The 26,168-nt window shown below is 42.5% G+C and overlaps 1 protein-coding gene across 3 annotated transcripts in view; it reads right to left on the bottom strand.

The window, feature by feature from the left end:
- The window catches only part of LOC118374456 (acid-sensing ion channel 2-like), a 509,104-nt gene that overhangs the window by 5,518 nt on the left and 477,418 nt on the right, over positions 1–26,168 (bottom strand). For all 3 annotated transcript variants that reach the window (XM_052491568.1, XM_052491566.1, XM_052491567.1), the window contains 5 exons: positions 22,041–22,168; positions 15,423–15,573; positions 14,165–14,221; positions 2,522–2,675; positions 1,790–1,881 (listed from right to left, as the gene is read on the bottom strand). In XM_052491568.1, coding sequence (XP_052347528.1) covers positions 1,790–1,881; positions 2,522–2,675; positions 14,165–14,221; positions 15,423–15,573; positions 22,041–22,168 — 582 coding nt within the window. The remainder of the gene's footprint in view (positions 1–1,789; positions 1,882–2,521; positions 2,676–14,164; positions 14,222–15,422; positions 15,574–22,040; positions 22,169–26,168) is intronic.

Here is a 26,168-nt window from a genome sequence, read left to right as displayed (position 1 = left end):
ATAATTTGTAGCGCCACCTTTTGCTGTGATTACAGCTGTAAGTCGCTTGGGGTATGTCTCTATCAGTTTTGCACATCGAGAGACTGAAATTTTTTCCCATTCCTCCTTGCAAAACAGCTCGAGCTCAGTGAGGTTGGATGGAGAGCATTTGTGAACAGCAGTTTTCAGTTCTTTCCACAGATTATCGATTGGATTCAGGTCTGGACTTTGACTTGGCCATTCTAACACCTGGATTTGTTTATTTTTGAACCACTCCATTGTAGATTTTGCTGTATGTTTTGGATCATTGTCTTGTTGGAAGACAAATCTCCGTCCCAGTCTCAGGTCTTTTGCAGACTCCATCAGGTTTTCTTCCAGAATGGTCCTGTATTTGGCTCCATCCATCTTCCCATCAATTTTAACCATCTTCCCTGTCCCTGCTGAAGAAAAGCAGGCCCAAACCATGATGCTGCCACCACCATGTTTGACAGTGGGGATGGTGTGTTCAGGGTGATGCTCTGTGTGGCTTTTATGCCAAACATAACGTTTTGCATTGTTGCCAAAAAGTTCAATTTTGGTTTCATCTGACCAGAGCACCTTCTTCCACATGTTTGGTGTGTCTCCCAGGTGGCTTGTGGCAAACTTTAAACAACACTTTCTATGGATATCTTTAAGAAATGGCTTTCTTCTTTCCACTCTTCCATAAAGGCCAGATTTGTGCAATATACGACTGATTGTTGTCCTATGGACAGAGTGTCCCACCTCAGCTGTAGATCTCTGCAGTTCATCCAGAGTGATCATGGGCCTCTTGGCTGCATCTCTGATCAGTCTTCTCCTTGTTTGAGCTGAAAGTTTAGAGGGACGTCCAGGTCTTGGTAGATTTGCAGTGGTCTGATACTCCTTCCATTTCAATATTATCGCTTGCACAGTGCTCCTTGGGATTTTTAAAGCTTGGGAAATCTTTTTGTATCCAAATCCGGCTTTAAACTTCTTCACAACAGTATCTCGGACCTGCCTGGTGTGTTCCTTGTTCTTCATGATGCTCTCTGCGCTTTTAACGGACCGTTGAGACTATCACAGTGCAGGTGCATTTAGACTTGATTACACACAGGTGGATTGTATTTATCATCATTAGTCATTTCGGTCAACATTGGATCATTCAGAGATCCTCACTGAACTTCTGGAGAGAGTTTGCTGCACTGAAAGTAAAGGGGCTGAATAATTTTGCACGCCCAATTTTTCAGTTTTTGATTTGTTAAAAAAGTTTGAAATATCCAATAAATGTTGTTCCACTTCATGATTGTGTCCCACTTGTTGTTGATTCTTCACAAAAAAATACAGTTTTATATCTTTATGTTTGAAGCCTGAAATGTGGCAAAAGGTCGCAAAGTTCAAGGGGGCCGAATACTTTCGCAAGGCACTGTATATGATTGCCATAGCCTGACTTCCCATAACCCTGAACCCTGAAGTATTTACATTGAATATAACTGACAGTAATATATACACTATATAGTAATATATAGTGTATAACCATCAGACATGTTGTTCTTTATTTATTAGCCATTATTTCTTTTACTTTTTATAATCTTGTTTTTTATTTAATTAAATGTAACTTAATTGGAATTTTAGAGAGAGAGAGGAGATGGAGAGCGAGAGCCAGGGCGACAGCCAGAGCAAGAGCCAGGGCGACAGCCAGAGCAAGAGCCAGGGCGACAGCCAGAGCGAGAGCCAGAGCGAGAGCCAGAGCAAGAGCCAGAGCGCAAGAGAGGGGAAGAAGATGGGTAGATAATAGCGAGAGAGTTGACTATACCCAGTAAGCCTGCCACTTCGTAGGCTTTCTTCTGCTCAATGGTCTCATAGTTCAAGGCCTCAAAGAACACATCCAGGACTAGGATGTTATCCCTGAAAGAGAGACATCGATAAGATCAGATAACACTTCAATCATGTTAAAGAGAAGACAACACATTTATCTTGATATTGTCATCCTATTTAACTATCAATCAATGAACTGGTAAGTCATCAGTCATTCTTCAGGTCATCAGTCTAAACACATCCGTTTTTAAAAATTGTATTTCTTGAAAGTTTTATTTACTATCAGTCTTTTCAAAGTGTGTTAATCTTTCTGTCAACGGGGAAATAGACATACAGGGCATACTATACCTGCTATATCAATAGTTTTATTATCATTGCCATAAGTAATGGTACTTATTCTTCCACACTGAACCACATGTCCCATACAATGTCATTAGTAGAGTAGCATCTCAACTGATGACTGCATCCACTAGAGAATGCCTATTGTTATTATCATCAAAATCCCATTATATGATAACATGACGGATCTCTTCAATAGCAGGCTTCCAGTTCTCTTTCCCATGAGTCTGAGCGTCAAAGACATCTCAGTGTAATATCTTCACTTTCCACCCACACCCTCCTTGCTATTACTACATATAATATATGTGATACTGTAGGCTGATGTATATGACATTATTCCTTCTAATGCATTCATCTGTTTCTCTGGAGCCTCCTATAGGCAGGTACTTACGTGATGTATTTCTCAGAGCGGTTGAACTTCTTTTCCAGGTAGCGTGCTGAGGTCTTACTGGGGATCTTGACCATGGACAGCTCCTTGTTGTAGCGTGTCATGTTGCATGGTGTCCTACAGATGCAGTTACTACTTTCCAGCATTGACAACTTGGCTACAGTAGAGAAGACAGGGAGACACGAAGGAGAGGATGAATGGATGGATGGAAGAGAGGTAATGGGTGAGGATGGGGAGAGAGGAGAGGGAGAGTTGACCTTAGTTTGAGGGCAACTGAGGGTACACACACAAACACACACCCATCTCAACAGCATTCCGTACTGTATATACTTCAGAATGGTTGTATGTCTTGATGCACTTAGCAGAAATGTCAGAGTCTAACAGTATGCATGGGACAGTGTACTAAAGACATAATGATGGGAGAAAATAAATGTTGATCCTTCTGCCTCCAGGATGATCTATTTGTACATACTGAAGGGTGGTTAGTGTAATTGCTACTGATATTTTTTTTATGGGGTAGATTTAAAATTGCAGATAGATTGTAGCTTCCATCAATATACATTTACATTTACATTTACATTTAAGTCATTTAGCAGACGCTCTTATCCAGATATAATTGTATATAATTGTATTTATCATTTCCAATCCCCCATATGGAATCATGTATAAACCAAAAAAGTGTTAAACAAATGAAAATATGATGTTATATATTAGATTCTTCAAAGCAGCCACCCTTTGCCTTGATGACAGCTTTGCACACTCTTGGCATTCTCTCAACCACCTTCACCTGGATTGCTTTTCCATTTGCGCTTAGTGGGACTATCATTTGTTTTCAACAGGACAATGGCTCCAAACATACCTCCAGGCTGTGTAAGGGCAATGTGACACTTATGGTGTGTTTGGGGTCATTGTCCTGTTGAAAACAAATGACAGTGCTACATCAGATGACTTGGCCTCCACAATCACCCGACCTCAAACCAATTGAAATGGTTTGGGATGACTTGGACCGCAGAGTGAAGGAAATACTTCCAACAAGTGCTCAGCATATGTGGGAACTCCTTCAAGACTGTTGGAAAAGCATTCCTCATGAAGCTGGTTGAGAGAATGCCAAGAGTGTGCAAAGCTGTCATCAAGGCAAAAGGTGGCTACTTTGAAGAATCTCAAATATAAAACATATTTTGATTTGTTTAACACTTTTTTGGTTACTACATGATTCCATATGTGTTATTTCATAGTTTGATGTCTTCACTATTATTCTATAATGTAGAAAATATTAACAATAAAGAAAAACACTTGATTGAGTAGGTGTGACCAAACTTTTAACTGGTACTGTACATACACAAAAACACATAAATACATACATATACCTTTGAAAATATATTTCCTTTATTATTTTCCGCTAACCCCACCACCCCTCCCCTAATTGGAGTAAACTAATTAACAACAACACTTAGGCTTTTACTTCCGGCTTATACACACTATAGACCTTTTACGGACACAATCTATTTTACAATAGTTATATTAGGTTTGTTTTTAGTCCTGTCCTTCTTCTACCCTCACTCTCTCCAAAGGAAGCACAGCCGAGAGCTGCCCAGTGACACGAGCCTACCAGACGAGCTAAACTACTTCTATGCTTGCTTCGAGGCAAATGACACTGAAACATGCATGAGAGCACCAGCTGTTCTGGAAGACTGTGTGTCACATTCTTCGCAGCCAATGTGGGTAAGACCTTTAAAAAAGTCAACATTCACAAGGCTGCAGGGCCAGACAGATTACCAGGACGTGTATTGCAAGCGTGCGCTGACCAACTGGCAAGAGTCTTCACTGACATTTTGAACCTCTCCCTGACCGAGTCTGTAATACCAACATGCTTCAAGCAGACCACCATAGTCCCTGTGCCCAAGAACACTAAGGTAACCTGCTTCAATGACTACCAACCCGTAGCACTCACGTCTGTAGCCACGAAGTGCTTTGAAAGGCCGTCATTGCTTACATCAACACCATTATCCCAGAAACCTTAGACCCACTCCAATTTGTATACTGCCCTAACAGATCCACAGGTGAAGCAATCTCTATTGCACTCCAAACTGCCTGTTCCCACCTGGACAAAAGGAACACCTATGTGAGAATGCTATTCACTGACTACAGCTCAGGGTTCAACACCATAGTGCCCTCAAAGATCATCACTAAGCTAAGGACCCTGGGACTAAACATCTCCCTCTGCAACTGGATCCTGGACTTCCTGAGGGGCCACCCCCAGGTGGTAAGGGTAGATAACAATACATCTGCCACGCTGATCCTCAACACAGGGGCCCCTCAGGGTTGTGTGCTCAGCCCTCTCCTGTACTCCCCGTTCACTCATGACTGCACGGTGAGGCACGACTCCAACACCATCATTAAGTTTGCAGATGACACAACAGTTGTAGGCCTGATCACCGACAACGATGAGACAGCTTATAGGGAGGAGGTCAGAGACCTGGCCGTGTGGGGCCAGGACAACAACATCTCCCTCAAAGTGATCAAGACAAAGGAGTTAATTGTGGACTACAGGAAAAAGAGGACCAAGCACGCCACCATTCTCACTGACGGGGCTGTAGTGGAGCAGGTTGAAAGCTTCAAGTTCCTTGGTATCCACATCACCAACAAACTAACATGGTCCAAGCACACCAAGACAACCTCTGGAGATTGAAAAGATTTGGCATGGGTCCTCAGATCTTTAAAAGGTTCTACAGCTGCACCATCGAGAGCATCTTCACTGGTTGCATCACTGCCTGTTATGGCAACTGCCCGGCCTCCGACCGCAAGGCACTACAGCGGGTAGAGCGTAGGGTCCAGCCATCCAGGAACTCTATACCAGGCAGTGTCAGAAGAAGACTCCTGCCACCCTAGTCATAGACTGTTCTCTCTGCTACCGCAAGCGGTACAGGAGCACCAAGTCTAGGTCCAAGAGGCTTCTAAACAGCTTCTACCCACAAGCCATAAGACTCCTGAACATCTACTCAAATGGCTACCCAGACTATTTACACCGTTGCTACTCTCTGTTGTTATCATCTATGCAAAGTCACTTTAATAACTCTACCTACATGTACATATGACCTCGACTAACTGGTGCCTCCGCACATTGACTCTGTACCTGTACGCCCTTGTATATATTCTCGCTATTGTTATTTTACTGCTGCTCTTTAATTACTTGTTACTTTTATTTCTTACTCTTTATTCATATTTTTTTATTTAAAAACATACATTTTTAATAGTTTTTATATATCTAAAAAAATAAAAATAATGAACTGCATTGTTAGTTGTGGCTCGTAAGTAAGCATTTCACGGTTGTTGTATTCAGCGCAAGTGACTAATACAAATTTGATTTGATCTATTTCTAATGTTCATCCAGTTTGATTTCTATTTGCCATATATTTTTAACTGTGCTGTTTCACAAAAGTTCTGAACCTATATACATTTTACAGACACAGCATATTTGACATTTGTTATCTCGTTGTTCAGCTCCATTAAATCCCTCCCATCTATCTCTTCACAACATCTACATTGGATGTCCATTTGTCATATATTCTTTCAACGGTGCTGTGATGCTTCACAAAACCTCTGAACCTTTCTATTCTCATAGTTTCTACCAATTGTAAATGATCTACTAGCCTCAACAACTGTGGACACTGTAAATGCCCTCACGAAATACATAGGAATGTTTTATGAATTTTCCAGACATTTCTATCCATTCCTGGAAGTATAAAACTACTAGTCTAATCTATCTGGTCTTATCAATTTCCTCTGACAATAACCAGTGCCACTCACATTCTCAACCCATTCTACCCTGCTGCTAGGTTCCCTTAATGCATAAAAATATCAAATCTGATCTCCCAACCCTAATCTCTCACTGTGACAATAGTATGGCAGTCTCCCCAGCTCGCCCTGGGCAGGGCGGAGTCTCCCTTGGATTACTAATAGCCTTCAGGGCCAAGTGGTCACGTAATTGCAACAGGAAATTCAATATGGCACCTCAGACGCTTTTCATTCTCATTCAAATAAGGGGTTATTGGATCCGGGTAGCAGTGTGCATTCATAACCCTGATTTACACACTCCCTCCCTCTTTCTATTTCTCTCTCCCCACATCACAATCTTACTCTCTTTCCTCTTCCTCCCTCTTTCTCTCTATTTCCTTCGCTCTCTTTTCCTTCGCTCTCTCTCCCTCTATCGTTCTGTCTTTCTCTCACTATTTCTCTCTCTCTATCCACCGTCTCATCTCTGTCAAAAACAATTATTCTAACCAAATCATCTGCTTTATTTCATATTTCCAAGCTTATTAAGAAACAGTGTTTTTAATGACTTAACACTCTCCATTAAGCTGTCTTTGGCTGTGAACAGAATGTTATATTTAAGCTAGCAGTTGTTCAACCCAGAGACGAGCGAATCCTTTTTATTGTATGTTTGGTTTAAAACCATTATGTGAGATGAGAGGATCTTCTGTCATTCATCCTGCATTGAGACCACATTTCTAAAACGATTACGCTAGTAATGTGATTGTATGATCACGTTACTGTGGGCAATGCTGTCCAAGTCGACATTTCACAGGACAACAAATGTCTGTGTTTTCCTCCGTGTGTATAATTAGGCACAGAGAAGATTTCTGTGTTCCTCTGTAATCTAGTCACAGGACCCTCCAGTGAGAATAGATGCAGCTGTCTTCCATTAAAACAGCAGCCACACTGTTTCTGTCTCCCAAACTTCCTGATTGACACATTGGTTTAAAAAAAAGCACAACTTCAAACTTTACTAAGTGAAAACGGTGCGGTGGGTATATCAAATTGGTTCACAGTCTAACTAGGAACTGATTTGCATAGAATTATTGGGTCTGTGTGTTTGGATGGAATAAGCACAGGCATTTCAAATAATACCAATTCAGGAGGAGCGAGAGGGAGGGAGCGAGAGGGAGGGAGCGAGAGGGAGCTGGCCAGGCTGGACCAAGCACAAGAGGGTACTCTAGCTCTAACTCTCCACAGTCCCAGTATAGCATACCTTGGCTTCATTTCCTCTTTATTTGAGACACATTGCCTAATTACAATGGACGAGCCAGGGCCAAAGGGTAATAATTGCCAGTGTTTGTGTGTGTTTGTTGCTCGGTAGGTAACAGAATGAGAGAACGCCTCCCCTTAATGATATCAGCAGGGGAATTAGACACCCCTACTACACAAAACACAAACACTTTCCAATAAAGTTCATTTAGAGGAATAAACAAGGTCCTGTCTCATCTGATTTTCATTTATCCCTTCAGTAAAGTATGAGTCTGTGGTAAAAGTAAAGGTATAAATGAATATATAAAAACAGCCTAATAAAAAATGAGACGAAGGAGAAAGTGAGAATAAAAAGTCAATATCCCAGTTTTACAGAAAATAACAGTTCAATATAGATGGGTTTAGGCACAAAATGAGATCCTACTGAATGTGAATTATCCTACTGTATATGAGTGATCCTACTGTATGTGAATGATCCTACTGTATGTGAATGCATACAGCTCCCCCTCCTCTCAACACACACAGATAAACACAGATTCCTTATTTGTAATATATACAGTACAGTATGAAAGTAAAATGATGGTCCTTCTGTAGCTCAGTTGGTAGAGCATGGCGCTTGTAACGCCAGGGTAGTGGGTTCAATTCCCGGGACCACCCATACGTAGAATGTATGCACACATGACTGTAAGTCGCTTTGGATAAAAGCGTCTGCTAAATGGCATATTATTAACCGAGGGAGGCTTCTAGACCTGGCTTTTCTAGAGGGGAAAAAAACAGCTGAGTAAATACTAATCCTAAATACCAGGGTCAACCAGCAAAATGACAGAACCTCTGTATTCTCTATGAATGATCAATAATACATGTGTAGCTAACTAATACAAAATGTGTAAAATCTTTTGGGAATTGATAAGACACTTGTGTTGACACAATGTACCTATGCCTTTCCTTCATGCTATCTTTATGTCCCCTAGCCCATGGAGAAACAGGAATGCTATGATGTCAAATCATTTCTGCCGAATCAAACCAAACAGCAACAGCAAGAGGATGAGTGAGAGAGAGGAGGAGGGAGGTGTTGCACTCCCAGTAAGTATTCTATTAATACGATGCACTGCAGCAACGCATAATGTTTGACCACGAACACTACTCTTTTGTCCACTTGAGACTAGGAGTTTCCTGGGGAAGTTGTGAAGCATCGGGGAAGCTGTGAAGTGCGCTGTACAGCCTGCACTCTAGCCTGTTGTGTGATGTTAACTATTGTCTGATTCTGTTCATGAGTCTGTTATTAAATATGTATGTTTACTGCTTTTCATTAAATCATGTATGGCTATTGTATTTGTTCATATGGGCAGAATATTGTATAGCAGGGTTCCCCAACTGGCGGCCCATGGGCCAAATTTGTCCCCCTAATTCTTTAATGCATTTTCATTGTTGACATCAAAGACTAAAAACACCAGGAAATCAGCTCCAAGAGATTTTAATTTAAGAAATATTTTCCAAAGTATTCCCATGCGTAATAGTCGTATTCAAATGTAAGCAAGGTTTGAAATGTTTTTGTCAAACATATTTGTTTGGGCTTCTTGCGGTCAATTTCTTGCGGTCAATTTGCAATCTACAAATGATTTGTAATTATGTTCCGACCCCCAAACCATCCGCTCAAGAAAAAAAATCAGCCTGCAGTTGAATCTAGTTAATTCCTGCTGTATTGTCACGCCCTGACCTTAGATATCTCTGTTTTCTTTATATTTTGTTTAGGTCATGGCGTGTCTAGGGTGGGTACGCTAGTTTTTGTATTGTCTAGGGTTTTTTATATGTCTAGGGTTTTGGTAGGTCTAGGTGATTTGTATGTCTATGGTGTCCTTATATGGTTCCCAATCAGAGGCAGCTGTTTATCGTTGTCTCTGATTGGGGATCATATTTAGGTAGCCATTTCCCTTTGGTGTTTGTGGGATGTTGTCTATGTTTAGTTGCCTGTCAGCACTAGTTTGTATAGTGTCATGGTGCGTTTGTTGTTTGTTGTTCGTTGTTCATTCAGAGAATGTACAGATACCACGCTGCGTCTTGGTCTGATCCTTATGATGAACGTGACATGTATAGGCAATATTGCCTACAGAAATTGGTTCAGTTATAGCCTAAAATAAATGTGTTCATATGGGTAGAATATTGTTTGTTCGGTACACCATCCTACAGACAGTGAGTCACGTGGTGTGAAGGGTACTGGCTGGTGGCGTTGGTGTAAAGTTATGGGGAATGTTTTCCTGGCAAACGTTAAGTCCCTTGATACCAATTGAGCAACGGTTCCCCGAAGAATTCAGGCTGTTCTGGAGGCAAATGTGGGTCCGCCCCGGTACTAGATGGGTATACCTAATAAACTGACCACTGAGTGGATATCAATTAATTAATATGGTTATATAAAGGCGGAAGGCTAAAAACAGCCTATGCTATATCTAGACCTATATCTAGTTCCTACAATCTATTTTCATTTTAAATCATGGCTTTTTCTAGTTTTTACACCATCCACTAACACCAACTATTTACTATAAAACATTTATTTATCAACAAAAAAGCTTAGCAAAATACAAAAAATGATGGGGCAAAAATAAGTAAGCCTAAAATATGTTTTTTATATAACCCAAAAAATACTAGAGTAGGCTACATGACAAAAACAAACACATCATCCAAGAGTGTGCTTAGTGTTCTGGTCTCATAAATATTTTGGAGTCATTGAAAGGGTTGAACTTTAAGAAGTGTCCAAGTAGACTAGTTGCTCATTTCTCTCAGATGGATTTTGGAGTATTCACAACTTCTACTTGAAAGTGTAGGCAACGCTCTTCGGGTGAGACTCCATCAGTTGAGTCGAGGTGTTGGCTACTTCTCAACCAGCGACTTCAGATCCTGTTGCTTGTGATAGCAGGGTCTTTGCCATGGCGGTGGAATGCCAGCAAGTTGCTTCTCCCTTCTCATTTCACCTCCTTGCTGCTGCCGTTGCAATGCCTCGATGAACTTCCAAATGGTGTGGTGGGTAGCGCCAAGATTCAACAAAAAAGTTCAATGCCAGCTCTCCTCTCCATGGTTGGTCTTTGCCAAGTCTTGCAGGACAGCATCGTAGCAGCACCAAAATTCAGAAAATAAATCAAATAGGTAGAAGCATATTAGCAACAATTTTATTGGCCTTGAGCATGATGCCATCAACAGTAAGAAAAAGAATAATAAAGTTTATGTTAAACAAGCCATACATATGGGAAACATTGGCTTTTTTCCAATGAGTCCGACTTTCTCCCCAACCCATGTTGCCTGAAAGTATGTCAGGGGGTTGATGTTCTGGGCGCTGAAAGAACCAGGTATCCAGACACTGTAACCTCATCATTCAGGGTTATGCGACGTGGGCATTTCAAAAGTGTGATATTCGGTGCACTTCCAAAAGCACTTATTTGCTGTCTGTCGTTCCAGTCTGTAGGGGTAGCCTTCATGCAGCAGGATATTTTTTCCACGCACCCAGAGGATAAAATCGGGTTCCATTGTATCTTTCTCTGACCTCCTCTAAGAATGAGGAATGAGTAGGGTAGCGGTGCAAGATCTTTTTAAGCAGAATATTTGGATTATTATCATATGTACGACATGCAATTCGATTGCTGGACTATCGAAGCCATCCATCAACACATTTATTCAGATCCGGCAGTTCAAAGAGGATAGTTTCAAAGGTAATCAATTAGGCCTAGTTATTGTTCATTAGCAGCACACATTTGCATTCACGTGGCGTTGATGGATGGAGGATGGAGCGAGACATGATGTGCCAGATGAGCTCAATCGGATTCAGGTCTGGGTAACGGGCGGGCCAGTCCATAGCATCAATGCCTTTCTCTTGCAGGAACTGCTGACACACTCCAGCCACATGAGGCCACACCAGCATATGGTCTCACAAGGGGTCTGAGGATCTCATCTCGGTACCTAATGGCAGTCAGGCTACCTCTGGCGAGCACATGGAGGGCTGTGCGGCCCCACAAAGAAATGCCACCCCACACCATGACTGACCCACCGCCAAACCGGTCATGCTGGATGATGTTGCAGGCAGCAGAACGTTCTCCACGGCGTCTCCAGACTCTGTCACGTCTGTCACATGTGCTCAGTGTGAACCTGCTTTCATCTGTGAAGAGCACAGGGCGCCAGTGGCAAATTTGCCAATCTTGATGTTCTCTGGCAAATGCCAAATGTCCTGCACGGTGTTTGGCTGTAAGCACAACCCCCACCTGTGGACGTCGTGCCCTCATACCACCCTCATGGAGTCTGTTTCTGACCTTTTGAGCAGACACATGCACATTTGTGGCCTGCTGGAGGTAATTTTGCGGGGCTCTGGCAGTGCTCCTCCTACTCCTCCTTGCACAAAGGTGGAGGTAGCGGTCCTGCTGGCTGGCCTTCTCCACGTCTTCTGATGTACTGGCCTGTGTCCTGGTAGCGCCTCCATGCTCTGGACACTACGCTGACAGACACAGCAAATCTTCTTGCCACAGCTTGCATTGATGTGCCATCCTGGATGAGCTGCACTACCTGAGCCACTTCCAAAGTGACCAAACATCAGGGTTGTGAGACACCACCAACCACTCCTTTATTTGGGGTGTCTCATAATTTCCTACCACTAGAGTGAAAGCACCGCCAGCATTCCAAAGTGACCAAAACATCAGCCAGGAAGCATAGGAACTGGAGAAGTGGTCAGTCTGTGGTCACCACCAACCACTCCTTTATTTGGGGTGTCTTGCTAATTGTCTATAATTTCCACCTGTTGTCTATTCCATTTGCACAACAGCATGTGAAATATATTGTCAATCAGTGTTGCTTCCTAAGTGGACAGTTTGATTTCACAGAAGTGTGATTGACTTGGAGTTACATTGTATTGTTTAAGTGTTCCCTTTATTTTTTTGAGCAGTGTATGTTTTTACTGGAGTGATGACCACCATCTGATAGTCAGTCTGAGGGGAGGTAGGGAGCAGTGGTGAGGCTGCCTCTCATTCAACTCAACAATACCACCCCTCCGCTCTCCCTCCCTCAGCTGACTGAATATAATATATATATATGTATTTTTACTGGAGTGATGGCCACCATCTGATAGTCAGTCTGAGGGGAGGTAGGGAGCAGTGGTGAGGCATTCAACTCAACAATACCATCCCTCCGTCTCCCTCCCTCAGCTGACTGAATATAATATATATATGTATTTTTACTGGAGTGATGGCCACCATCTGATAGTCAGTCTGAGGGGAGGTAGGGAGCAGTGGTGAGGCTGCCTCTCATTCAACTCAACAATACCATCCCTCCGCTCTCCCTCCCTCAGCTGACTGAATATAATATATATATATATATATATGTATTTTTACTGGAGTGATGGCCACCATCTGATAGTCAGTCTGAGGGGAGGTAGGGAGCAGTGGTGAGGCTGCCTCTCATTCAACTCAACAATACCATCCCTCCGCTCTCCCTCCCTCAGCTGACTGAATATAATATATATATATGTATTTTTACTGGAGTGATGGCCACCATCTGATAGTCAGTCTGAGGGGAGGTAGGGAGCAGTGGTGAGGCTGCCTCTCATTCAACTCAACAATACCATCCCTCCGCTCTCCCTCCCTCAGCTGACTGAATATAATATATATATATGTATTTTTACTGGAGTGATGGCCACCATCTGATAGTCAGTCTGAGGGGAGGTAGGGAGCAGTGGTGAGGCTGCCTCTCATTCAACTCAACAATACCATCCCTCCGCTCTCCCTCCCTCAGCTGATGGAAAAACTCAATTCACACAGCATTATTTCTGCCTCATGCACCAATTCATGTTGTTATTCCTATGACCAGAGAAAGTGAAGTATTCCCAGAAATTAAAAAAGACACAAGTCGCTAATAATAACAAGGCAAGCGTATCGGAGCACTTTGCTACGCTCATCTATTGCAGATGCAGTGCTGATTATAGCGTGAGTGGAAGTAGGGAGAATGTACATTTTATAGCTCATAAAAATGTTGAACAAAGTGTTGACAGTGCTGGATAGCTTCTTAAACATGTAATGTACTTACTCATAAAAACAGGCTTATAGGTGCACTTGATTTGCTCTCTGGGCCTGCTGGGTAGGTGGAGTTCTACCTTCAGAATCATGAAATTATTAAAAATGGGGACACTTTGCCTTCCCGGAGCTAGGGGTGCTGAATCAACTGCATCTACCACCCACAGCGAGAAAGAAATAAAAAATGGGAACAAAGGCTTTATTGTTGGGTTTTTTACAGAAATGTTTGGTGATCGACTAAGAATGCCTTGGAGGTCGACCAGTTGATCGCGATCAACCGGTTGGTGATCACTGCTATAGCCTAAATAAATGTATTTTAGGCCATATAAAGAACAGATATGACATGATTTAATGAAAAGCAGCAAACAGACACAACATTTTTTCACATTCTTTAATTAAAGACTCAGAAACAGAAACAGGCAATAGGCGAAACATCTGGCGTCACAGTTTTCCTGCCAAATAGGCCTACAAAGAAACTTGACGATGTTGAATGCGCGAGGGGGTCTGTGCGCTGCGTAGTACCTTCGACAAAAAGACATGTAAGCGTGTGCGTTTGTGTGCGTTCATATTGTGGACTTACCAAGGGCAGGCTCTGCACAGTCTTTGTACTGTTCAGGGGTACAGAATGGAGAATCACCTAGAAGGACAGCAGGAGCACAGAAGGAAGGGGAGGAAAGTTCAGATTCTGCTTTTCTGATCGATATATTTATGAAATGTAGTACCTCTGAGTGACTTATGAGTTTGAGAAAAACAAACTGTAAACAGCTCAGATTTCTGTGGAATATGGTTACAAAGCTATCAGTGATTTACTAAAGTTACCGGAATCTTCAGTGATTTTGGGTAATTAACAGAAAATCTATGGCAATCTATCGTAACTCTGGTCATTTATAGCTGAATAACATAAATCTGTGTCCATATTGTCTATGAGTTTCTAGTAGCTAGACCATATGGGTCAACAGAAAATAAGCATTACTTTCAATTAACTCTGCAACTCATCCAACTATTGACTTTTCTTCACTACTGCCACCAATTTGACACCAAAACATTGACAACAAATACATATTGACATAGTAAAATAAATTAAAGTGTGTAAAAAAATGATAAAGGATATTATGATGAAACTCTCATATTAAACACCAATGCTATTCCCTAAATTGATGGTTTATATTTATGATATTGTTTTACAGCTTTGTCATATTTATTTTGTTTTTGTTGATATTTTAAAATCATATTATTTAATGATGTCATATATTCTGCATGTGACACGACCACACAGATGGCCATAGGTAACACCTGGGATAATCTGGAGTCCCCAAAAGGGCCAATAGATTATTTATGATAGATTACACAAAATCCTTGAAAGACACCAAAATTCTGATAGTTTAATGGTCAACTGTGAACGTTTCCAGTAACATACCCTCCCTTTGCAACCCTACTGTGGAAGCAGTCAAGGAGACTCGCAACATGCAAACATCTATCACACCTAAAGAGAGTGTGAGAGAGAGAAATAGAGCTTTGTGTGGAGCAAGGTGAAAGACAAGCCTTGGAGCAGAAAGCTTTATAATACACCAACACAAATCTTGACCGTACACCTTACAGCTCTTTGACCTTTTCAAACCCACCACAGACTTTAGATGACTTTATCAACCACAACAACTACTGTAAGTCCTTTATCAAACTTTCCTCACCTTGTCTTAAAATAGTCCTTGATGAAAAAACATGGCCCATAGCCCAAACAATTGTTTTTGTTTGCCCATGGCCCAGACAATGCTATATTACAGACTCTATCCACATGTTTTGTTTAGTGTGAAAAGGGGAAAGAAAGTGTGTGCTCTTACCGGGCATGTGCACCATCCTGCAGTTACAGTTTTCCACGATGTAGCGTGTCTCACAGTCGATCCTGCAAGCTGTCACACTATAGACCTGGAAGAAGCCAGAGTCTAGGGCTTTGGACTCACACTCTCCCCACGGAGGAGGAAGGTAGGTCAGCTACAACACAGGAGAGACACAGTGGGGGGATTCAGCAGAGAGACAGAGAGACAGAGAGTGACAGGGGCAAACACTCAGCTGAAGTCTGAAACTCCCATAGACACATGGGAGATGTCATGGTGTTATTGTGATTTAGAGCCATCAGAGAGAGGTTCCAAAAGGCCCTCTAGAACACAGCAGGCTAGATGACAGAGGAACAAAAGGAAGGTCTGGCCAACAGACTGGGCAGAGAGGGACACATTCACAGATTCAGTCTCTCGCTGTGAAAACTCACAACAGGTTCCAAGAACACAAAATCTCCAAATGTTCCCCCCTCTTGCCCCCACCCCACCCCCAACAGCAGACGAGGAGAGAGGGACACCAGGAGGAGCTGAGTGAGCGCCCATCTGCCCTGCATGCAGGCGGCCCTCTCCAGCCACTCCGCTACTCTCCGTTCAGCATCCATCACCCAGCGCCCCCTGCATTGTGGGAGATGCAGTTTCCTCAGCCAAATACCAGTTCTTGGACCAAAATAATCCTTATCCTGCCAGGTCAGATTTGGCTGTGGAATGTCTGTTAGCACAGATAACATTGGAGAAGAATCCCTCCAATCAGAGACTGATTCTGTATCCATGCATCCAGATTAGTTTGCTGTTGTTAACTCGAACACAGAATTCCCTCGATATCAGCAAGCGAGATATTGATTTTCAAATCAAGACAGGCTATATACAGTAGCGAGGCTATAAAAGTAGCAAGGCTACATACAGACACCGGTTAATCAGGCTGATTGAGGTAGTATGTAGATGTAGATATGGTTAAAGTGTCTATGCATATATGATGAACAGAGAGTAGCAGTAGCGTAAAAGAGGGGTTGGCGGGTGGTGGGTGGCGGAACACAATGCAGATAGCCCGGTTAGCCAATGTGCGGGAGCACTGGTTTATTGGCCCAATTGAGGTAGTACGTACATGAATGTATAGTTAAAGTGACTATGCAGATATGATAAACAGAGAGTAGCAGCAGTGTAAAAAGAGGGTTTGTGGGGGTTGGGGGGGACACAATGCAAATAGTCCGGGTAGCCATTTGATTACCTGTTCAGGAGTCTTATAGCTTGGGGGTAAAAACTGTTGAGAAGCCTTTTTGTCCTAGACTTGGCACTCCGGTACAGCTTGCCATGAGGTAGTAGAGAGAACAGTCTATGACAGGGGTGGCTGGGGTCTTTGACAATTCTTTGGGCCTTCCTCTGACACCGCCTGGTGTAGAGGTCCTGGATGACAGGCAGCTTAGCCGTGCCCTTTTCACAACTGTCTTGGTGTGTTTGGACCATTCTAGTTTGTTGTTGATGTGGACACCGAGGAACTTGAAGCTCCCAACCTGTTCCACTACAGCTCGATTGAAACACAACTAATGAAGCCAACAAATCAAAATATTTCAAACTAGCCCTGGCCTCACTCATATATACTCTAGGTCTGGCCACGCTCCTGTAGGTCTCCATTCACAATTAAAAAGTCTTCCCTAAAGGCCAGCTGTTCATCACTTCTAGGAAGATAGACTTTCCCAGCACTGTCGATTTCATTAAGATGAGAGGCAGGTGCTCCTCAGCAGCAGTCAGTCCATCACCTTTCCCATCACCTTCATACCTCTGCTAATCTTTCCTCTTGTCCTAATTGGAGTGGCTGATGTACAACACTATTATCCTGCTGTAATCAAATATCAAATCATCAGAGTAGATAGGTGTCAGCGCCCACTATGGGGTGATCTGATGACCTGATTAAATACACTCCAATGACGGCCAGGACCCTCTCTGCTCCTCCCCACACATTATTCATCAATGACCACACACTCTGCCATTGGGATGCACGTCAGCAACTAGAAAGAATATTAGAAACGGATCAAAACTAAAATGCAACAGTTGAATCAACAAGGGGCATAATTAAAGTTGTCGCCTCTAGATTTGGAATTAGGCTTTGGGAGCTCTACATGGATTTGCTAACTTTGGGGATTTTGTTGAAAATCGGAGCTGTGAGTCTGGAGTTTTATTAACGAACTAGTACAGTATAGTATATCAGGATGAACTGAACTCTCCCGTGGACACGAGGTTGCCAAGACCAAAAATACATTACTGAGACCCATCCAGAAGACACAGGAGGGAGAGAGGCTCAGGCTCTTTAATAGAACTGTAATTTACAGACATGGGAATGCCCTTGTGACTTCTGTGGAAAGCATAGCAAAGAACACTTTAACATTTGAAACTCCCCTATACTTAAAATAATGAGAAAATACAGAGGATTATTTAAGAACACAGGCAATCTAGTGTGTGTGTGTGTGTGTGTGTGTGTGTGTGTGTGTGTGTGTGTGTGTGTGTGTGTGTGTGTGTGTGTGTGTGTGTGTGTGTGTGTGTGTGTGTGTGTGTGTGTGTGTGTGTGTGTGTGTTCATGCATTATTAAGTGCCTATAGTGGCTGTGTTCTTTGGCTTCTGTGCACTTTTTTTTTTGATGAAGTGGCTTTAATCTGGAAGTAATAATACGAGTTCATTTGAGTGCATGACTTCAGCTCTGCCTCACAATTTAGATGTCTGGTTGGATCTGATTACAATCGCACACCAATGACCACAGGCAGCCATTGTACTTTTACAAAGTTCCCACAGTACTGCTAATCATTAAGACATATCAGCTATATTCAGCCTGATTATAAGCATGGTCATTACATGGCATCTCACAAGATGTCCTTGGGTTGGCTCAGTCAGGAACTAAAGTTGTGCCACGCAGCAGGAACACAACAAGGGTCAAGCCACAGTAGGAAGTCTGGGGAATCTTTGAATTCAAAGTGCAAAGCGGAGTTAATTAGCTGGTGTCTAAATTGACTGTGTTTCCCACTGTGCTGGTGCAATGGGGAGGATGAAGGATGATGATGTTGTGCCAGTCAGTCACACAGAGCCAGTCACACAGATAGAGCTGAGATGGAGCTGAGACTGCTGGGAGCTCTACGGCTCAGGGGGCTGCCTGGCCACACCATGAGTGGAGGCCTCCAGAGTTGCCTGCCTGCCTGCCTGCCTGCCTGCCTGCCTGCCTGCCTGCCTGCCTGCCTGCCTGTCTGCCTGCCTGCCGCTGTACAGTCGACCTTCTCTGTATGCTTATCGCTGGCAGACCTTTTCTTTCTTTTTCCTCCTCTCATCTTTTTCAGGACGTGAGTTGTTTTTCAAACTTCTGGAAATGACTGAACATGTTTTGGATCTTCCTTATTCATGCCCTTTTTTAAATGATGGGAGTTATACAATTTATTATATATGTATTGTATAGTTTCATCTTTATATGTACGTTGCCTTCAGAAAGTATTCATACCCCTTGACTTATTTCAGATTTCGTTGTGTTACAGCCTGCATTCAAAATGGATTCAATAGATTTTTTCTCTCTCACTCATCTACACACAAAACCCCATAGTGACAAAATGAAATCGTTTTTGACATTTTTGCAAATGTATTGAAAATGGGATGCATAAATATAAATTTACATAAGTATTCACACCCCTGAGTCAATACTTTGTAGAAGCACCTTTGGCAGCGATTACAGCTGCGAGTCTTTCTGGATAAGTCTATAAGAGCTTTCCACACCTCAATTGTGGAACATTTCTCCACTATTCTTTTCAAAATTCTATAAGCTCTGTCATCTTGGTTGTTGATCATATAGACAACTATTTTCAGGTCTTTCCAAAGATTTTCAAGCAGATTTAAGTCAAAACTGTAAAACTCCTGAGATTATTTAGGCATACCATAACAAAGGGGTTGAATACTTATTGACTCGACATTTCAGCTTTTCATTTTCAATTAATTTGTACAAATTTCCAAAAACATTTAGGTATTGTGTGTTGGCCAGTGACACAAAATCTCAATATGAATCCATTTTAAATTCAGGCTGTAACACAACAAAATGCGGAAAAAGTCAAGGGGTGGGAATACTTTCTAAAGGTACTGTCTAGGTTTTCTGCTTTATCAGTCCCTGGTTGTGGACTACAGGAAAAGGAGGACCGAGCACGCCTCCATTCTCATCGACTGGGCTGTAGTGGAGCAGGTTGAGAGCTTCAAGTTCCTTGGCGATCACATCACTAACAAACTAACTTGGTCCAAGAACACCAAGACAGTCATGAAGAGGGCACGACAAAACCTATTCCCCCACAGGAGACTGAAAAGTTTTGGCATGGGTACTGAGATCCTCATCAGGTTTTACAGGTGCACCATCGAGAGCATCCTGACGGGTTGCATCACTGCCTGGTATGGTAGCTGCTCGGCCTCCGACTGCAAGGCACTACAGAGGGTAGTGCGTACGGCTCAGTACATCACCGGGGCCAAGCTTCCTGCCATCCAGGACCTCTATACCAGGTGGTGTCAGAGGAAGGCCCTAAAAATGGTCAAAGACTCCCTCCACCCCAGCCATAGACTGTTCTCTCTGCTACCGCACGCGCCAAGTGTAGGTCCAAAAGGTTTCTAAACAGCTTCTATCCCCCCACAGCTAATCAAATGGCTACCCAGACTATTTGCATCCTGCCCTCTTCCAAGCTGCTGCTACTCTCTGTTATTATCTATGCATAGTCACTTTAATAACACTACCAACATGTACATATTACCTCAATTACCTCGACACCGGTGCCCCCGCACATTGACTCTGTACCGGTACCCTGGTTATTTACTGCTGCTCTTTAATTATTTGTTATTCTTATCTCTTACTTTTTTTCTTAAAACGGCTATGTTGGTTAAGGGCTTGAAGGTAAGCATTTCACTGTAAGGCCTACACCGGTTGAATTCAGTGCATGTGACAAATAAAATGTTTGATTTGATTTTAATTGCAGAACAGGCATCTCATGTAAATGCTGGAGACATAAGCGATTTGAAGTGTGAGGAAAGATAGATGAATCGTGACAGGAATCTGTCAGCTAAGACAAGGGCAATCCAGCCAACTCCCTGGCAACTTAGATAAAAACATCTCCAGGGTCAGAGAAGGAGAGTGGGAGAGAGAAGACGGGAGAGAGAGATACAGAGAGAGAGAGAGAAAGACAGAGTGATAAAGAGAGATACTCCCAGTCAGGGAGTGGACAGAGATAAGAGGTCAGACCTAGGGCTGTTGTGGTGACCGTATTAGTGCCACACAGGTGGTCACGAGTCATGAAGGCAGTCAAATTCCATGGTAATTAGGTTTCTCCAAGCTCTGATGCTGCTGATGGTCATTAGTAGCCTACGAAACTTACTAACTGCCTGGTACTCAACACTCTATTGTCCCTCTAATCACTCTGACATCAATGCAAATGTTATTGAAAATCTAATCAAACACTTCATGAGAGCCCATGAGTTCATGTTGCTCAACATTTCTATGGGCTATGCAATTGCACGAGAAAAGTGGGTGATGGCCTCGATTAAAAAGAGGAGGATCCCATCAGTTTCCTATAAGCTAGGCCTACTATATTTACTTCTCAACTTTCCTAATATTAAGCACATTCCTTATTTTTACAACAGGAGTATAGCCTACCTGGCTGGCATGAAAATTAACCGCAGGAAAAGCGATTTCGAGAGAGAGAAGTGAATGATATTGGTCCATTCGAAATCAAAACAAATGTCACACATACACACTACCAGTCAAAGGTTTTACAACACCTACTCATTCAAGGGTTTTTCTTTATTTTGACTATTTTCTATATTGTAGAATAATATTGAAGACATCAACACTATGAAATAACACATTTGGAATCATGTTGTGACCAAAAAAGTGTTAAGCAAATCAAAATATATTTGGTGTTTGAGATTCTTCAAATTTGATTTGTTTAACACTTTTTTGGTTACTATGTAATTCCATATGTGTTATTTCATAGTTTTGATGTCTTCACTATTATTCTACAATGTAGAAAATAGTAAAATATTAAGAAAAACCTTTGAATGAGTAGGTATTCTAAAACCTTTGACCGGTAATGTATTATTTAGTATATGTAAAGACAAGATTAAATCAAGAATAGTCTGATGGGTGACAATATTAGCCAATCACTTGTGAATTATATACTATCACTTGTGAATGATGCCCAGTGTAAGGCAAGAGAAAATGCAATTTTTAGCTTCTTTTCAAAATCCTAGTCACACAGGCCTTTATGTTTTGATAAGGTTTGTATCACAACTGGCATCCATGTATTGTAATCTTCCTGCCTCAACTGTATATGTGCACACACACACACACACACACACACACACACACACACACACACACACACACACACACACACACACACACACACACACACACACACACACACACACACACACACACACACACACACACACACACACACACCTGAATAGAACATTCTTTATCAGAAGTGCACGTTTTTCATCTCGGAGAGATAAGCTCCAGTCAAGAGGAGGTTGAAATTGAAATCTAAAAGTGAAAAGTGTCAGGAAGATTGAAGCAGACCTATTCAGTGTGTACAGTAATAACTTAGGTCAAAGGGCACCTACCCTCTGCTCCTGAGTGGCAACAAAAGTCTGAAAGCCCGGGGCAACGCCAAAGCCCAGCTCGTGGACGAACGGGGGCTCTGCCTGGCTGTGGATCTGCACCCGCACTCCTGCCTCGAACGCTGTCTCCTCTGTGGGGGAAAACATAGACACACACAGGGAGATTAATAGTTACTATCACACACACACACACACACACACACACACACACACACACACACACACACACACACACACACACACACACACACACACACACACACACACACACACACACACACACACACACACACACACACACACACACACACACACACACACACAGCTCAAACACTACAGACTTAAAAGTACCTAATATACACACAATTACTTGAACAATGTAAAAGACAGTGAAATTCCTTTACGAATCACCTTTAGTAGATGAATGGTGAGCCTGTGAATGAGAGCCATATGCTTCCCTACCTGCCTTCTTCCTCTATATGGATAACATGCGTTCAGTGGAAAGACAGCCCATTTGCTCAACATCAAATAGAGGAGCAGGAGTAGAAATTCCACTGGCTGTGTCTTAAACTTCTTATGGCTGGGGGGCAGTATTGAGTAGCTTGGATGAATAAGTTGCCCAAAGTAAATGGCCTGCTCCTCAGTCTCAGTTGCTAATATATGCATATTATTATTCGTATTGGATAGAACACTCCAAAGTTTCTAAAACTGTTTGAATGATGTCTGTGAGTATAACAGAACTCATATGGCAGGCAAAATCCTGAGGAGAAATCAAAACAGGAAGTGAGAAATCTGAGCGTTGTATGTATTCACCACAGTTCCCAATGAAATTCCCTTGAGATATGAATGCTGCTGCACTGCCTAGGGGTTCCACTAGATGTCAACCATCTATAGAAATTTGAATGAGACTTCTACTGTATTGTGGGACTGAATGAGAGCAGAATCTATCAGGTGACTGGCAGTCAGCCATTTTCTGATCACGCGCATTCCTCATGGTATTCACTTGCGTTCCATTGCTCATCAAGACACACAGGAATACTCCGGTTGGAACTTTATTGAAGCTATATGTTAAAAACATCCTAATGATTGATTCTGTACTTAGTTTGAAATGTTTCTTCGACCTGAAATATAACTTTTTGAAGTTTTTGTCGAACGTAACGCTGACCAGAATGAGCGTTTGGATATGTATATATCAAACGCGCTAACAAAAGAAGGTATTTGGACATAAATAACGGATCTTATCGAACAAAACTGGGAACTGGGATTCCTGCTTTCTGATGTAGATCATCAAAGGTAAGGGGATATTTATCATGTAATTTCTTGTTATGTTGACGCCAACATTGCGGTTTCAAATTATTGCATGGTTTGCTTATTCCATAATTTTTTTTTGAAACCAGACACAGCGGTTGCATTAAAATAGGTATATCTATAATTCCATGTGTATAACTTGTATTATCATCTACATTTATGATGAGTATTTCTGTTGAATGATGTGGCCATGCAAAATCACTGGATGTTTTTGGAACTAGTGAATGTAACGCGCCAATGTAAACTCATATTTTGATAAATAAGAACTTTATCAAACAAAACATACATGTATTGTGTAACACAAAGTCCTATGAGTGTCATCTGATGAAGATCATCAAAGGTTAGTGATTAATTTGATCTCTATTTGTGCTTTTTGAAACTCCTCTCTTTGGCTGAGAAAAAAAATGGCTGTGTTTTTCTGTGGCTTGGTGGTGACCTAATATATTAGTTTGTGGTGCTTTCGCTGTAAAGCCTATTTGAAATCGGACACTGTGGTGGGATTAACAACAAGATTACCATTAAAACGGTATAAGATACATGTATGTTTGAGGACTTTTAATTTGAATTGAAATTGAATTTGACGCCCTGCACTTTCACTGGCTGTTGTCATATCATCCAGTTAACGGGATTACAGCCATAAGAAGTTTACTATACAGATGAAAGAGCTGTTACCCAGCCAGTCACACAAATGCACAAGCGCACACACACACTGTGGCAACCCGGGGGCCATCAGGGAGCTACAAAGGCAGGAGCAGGACCTCGGTCAGCTCCAGAGGACTAGCGAGGTCAAGGTGAGTCAGCACCATGTACAGCTCTACAGGCACCAACTGAGGCTGATGATTCAACACCAATATTACCCAGTCCAGGCACGCAACCAATTGGCACTTGGAATTGGTCCCACCTGTCCATCGTTATCCCAAATGAGTATAAGTAGAGGTGCAGTCACTCGGGAAGACAGGCAGAGGGTACGCCAAGTCCTCAGAAGAGCTGGATTGAGTATGATAAGCACTTTGATCCAATGACAAAGACGATACTAGGCAAAGTTTGACTCATCTTTCTCTTTCTGTTCTCTGCCCCAAAGGATGATTACCTAATCCCGGGTAGCACACCACCCGGCACAAGTAGAAAGGATTGAAACCCCGGACTCATCGCTCTCTCTCTATTTTGTTTTGTTCATTGACACAGGCGGTCCGAGGAGCCGCCATGACGGACATAGTGGCCCACCAGTTACCCGAGAGGCTTTTCAGTTGTATTTCTCCCCTCCCCATTTCCCCCCACTTTTATGAAAGAACTACCTTGTTTAAAGCACCACAAATTGGTCTCCCGCTGTCTTACTTTGTGAGTTTCATCTCTGACTCCCCTGGGCTGCCACAACGCACACACACAGTGACACTTACAAGGACACAGGCAGGCAGACATTCTCCAAAGCATAGAGACCCTCTTCCAGACAAACATCAACCAGACACACACACAAATTCCCCACAGGCAGATGTGCTAATACACTCACACATGCACGGGCACACACCCACATTCACACACACGCGCCGAGAGTTTGGAGGAAAATAGGCTTTATTCAAATCAATAACTTTCTCTCCGCAGTCTTCTCATCCGGCAGCCATGTTGCTGTGCATTCAATCAAGCCTACCCTACTCCATGATTGACAGGCAGCAGCTTCAATCAGGCTGCTGGACTGGAACAGTGAAAGCAGTGAAAGACTGAGCAGAGGGAGCACGGCACCCAGGGTTGACCAGTTTCTTTAAAGCGACGGCTGTGACAGAGAACACAAAGCCCACCACTGCATCACCCAGCAGCCATCCATCACACAGCTACCTGCACTCAGAAAGGAAACGCACCGTGACGTCTGGGATGGGGACGGGGTAATGTGTGGAACAGGAAATCAAACAGGTGCTGTGTGTGTGTGGCTGCCTTGTAGGACAGGAAGCAAGTCCCAGTACTGAATCACCAAAGCAGCATGTCTTCTGTCTGTTCTGGGTGGAGACATATGACGGTTCACTTTTTCTTATTCTACTCTACCTGTGAAATAATATAGTAATCACATCAACGTTTATTGGTTGCGTAGACAGATTTGCAGGTGCAGCGAAATACTTCTGTTTCTAGCTCCAACAGTACAGTAATATCTAGCAATACAATAACAATACACACATACTCCAAAAAGTGAATACAATTAAATAAAATGAATATTCATACTGTCTATATAAATATACTAAAAAAGTATTTAGTCAGCCACCAATTGTGCAAGTTTTCCCAGTTAAAAATATGAGAGAGGCCTGTAATTTTCATTATAGGTACACTTCAACTATGACAGACAAAATAGAGAAAAAAAATCCAGAAAATCACATTGTAGGATTTTTTATGAATTTATTTGCAAACTATGGTGGAAAATAAGTATTTGGTCACCTACAAACAAGCAAGATTTCTGGCTCTCACAGACCTGTAACTTCTTCTTTAAGAGGCTCCTCTTTCCTCCACTCGTTACCTGTATTAATGGCACCTGTTTGAACTTGTTATCAGTATAAAAGACACATGTCCACAACCTCAAACAGTCACACTCCAAACTCCACTATGGTGGATACGTGGCCCCATTCATTCTTTCCTTTACACAAATGCTCTCCTTCTTCCACCCACCAAGAAAGGACCAAGCAGCGTGGTAAAGGGCAGCAGCAGCAGGAGAGGCAGCGATACCTGGAGAGATGGACTTGGGAGGAGATTCTGGATGGCAAAGGACCCTGGACTAAGCCAGGGGAATATCGCCGTCCCAAAGCAGAGCTGGAGGCAGCGAAAGCAGAGAGGCGCCAGTATGAG

The sequence above is a fragment of the Oncorhynchus keta genome, chromosome 32, assembly GCF_023373465.1.
Source record: "Oncorhynchus keta strain PuntledgeMale-10-30-2019 chromosome 32, Oket_V2, whole genome shotgun sequence".
Taxonomy (NCBI): domain Eukaryota; kingdom Metazoa; phylum Chordata; class Actinopteri; order Salmoniformes; family Salmonidae; genus Oncorhynchus; species Oncorhynchus keta.
The sequence above is the reverse complement of the archived record's forward strand: the minus strand, read 5'-3'. Positions and strand labels throughout refer to the sequence as shown.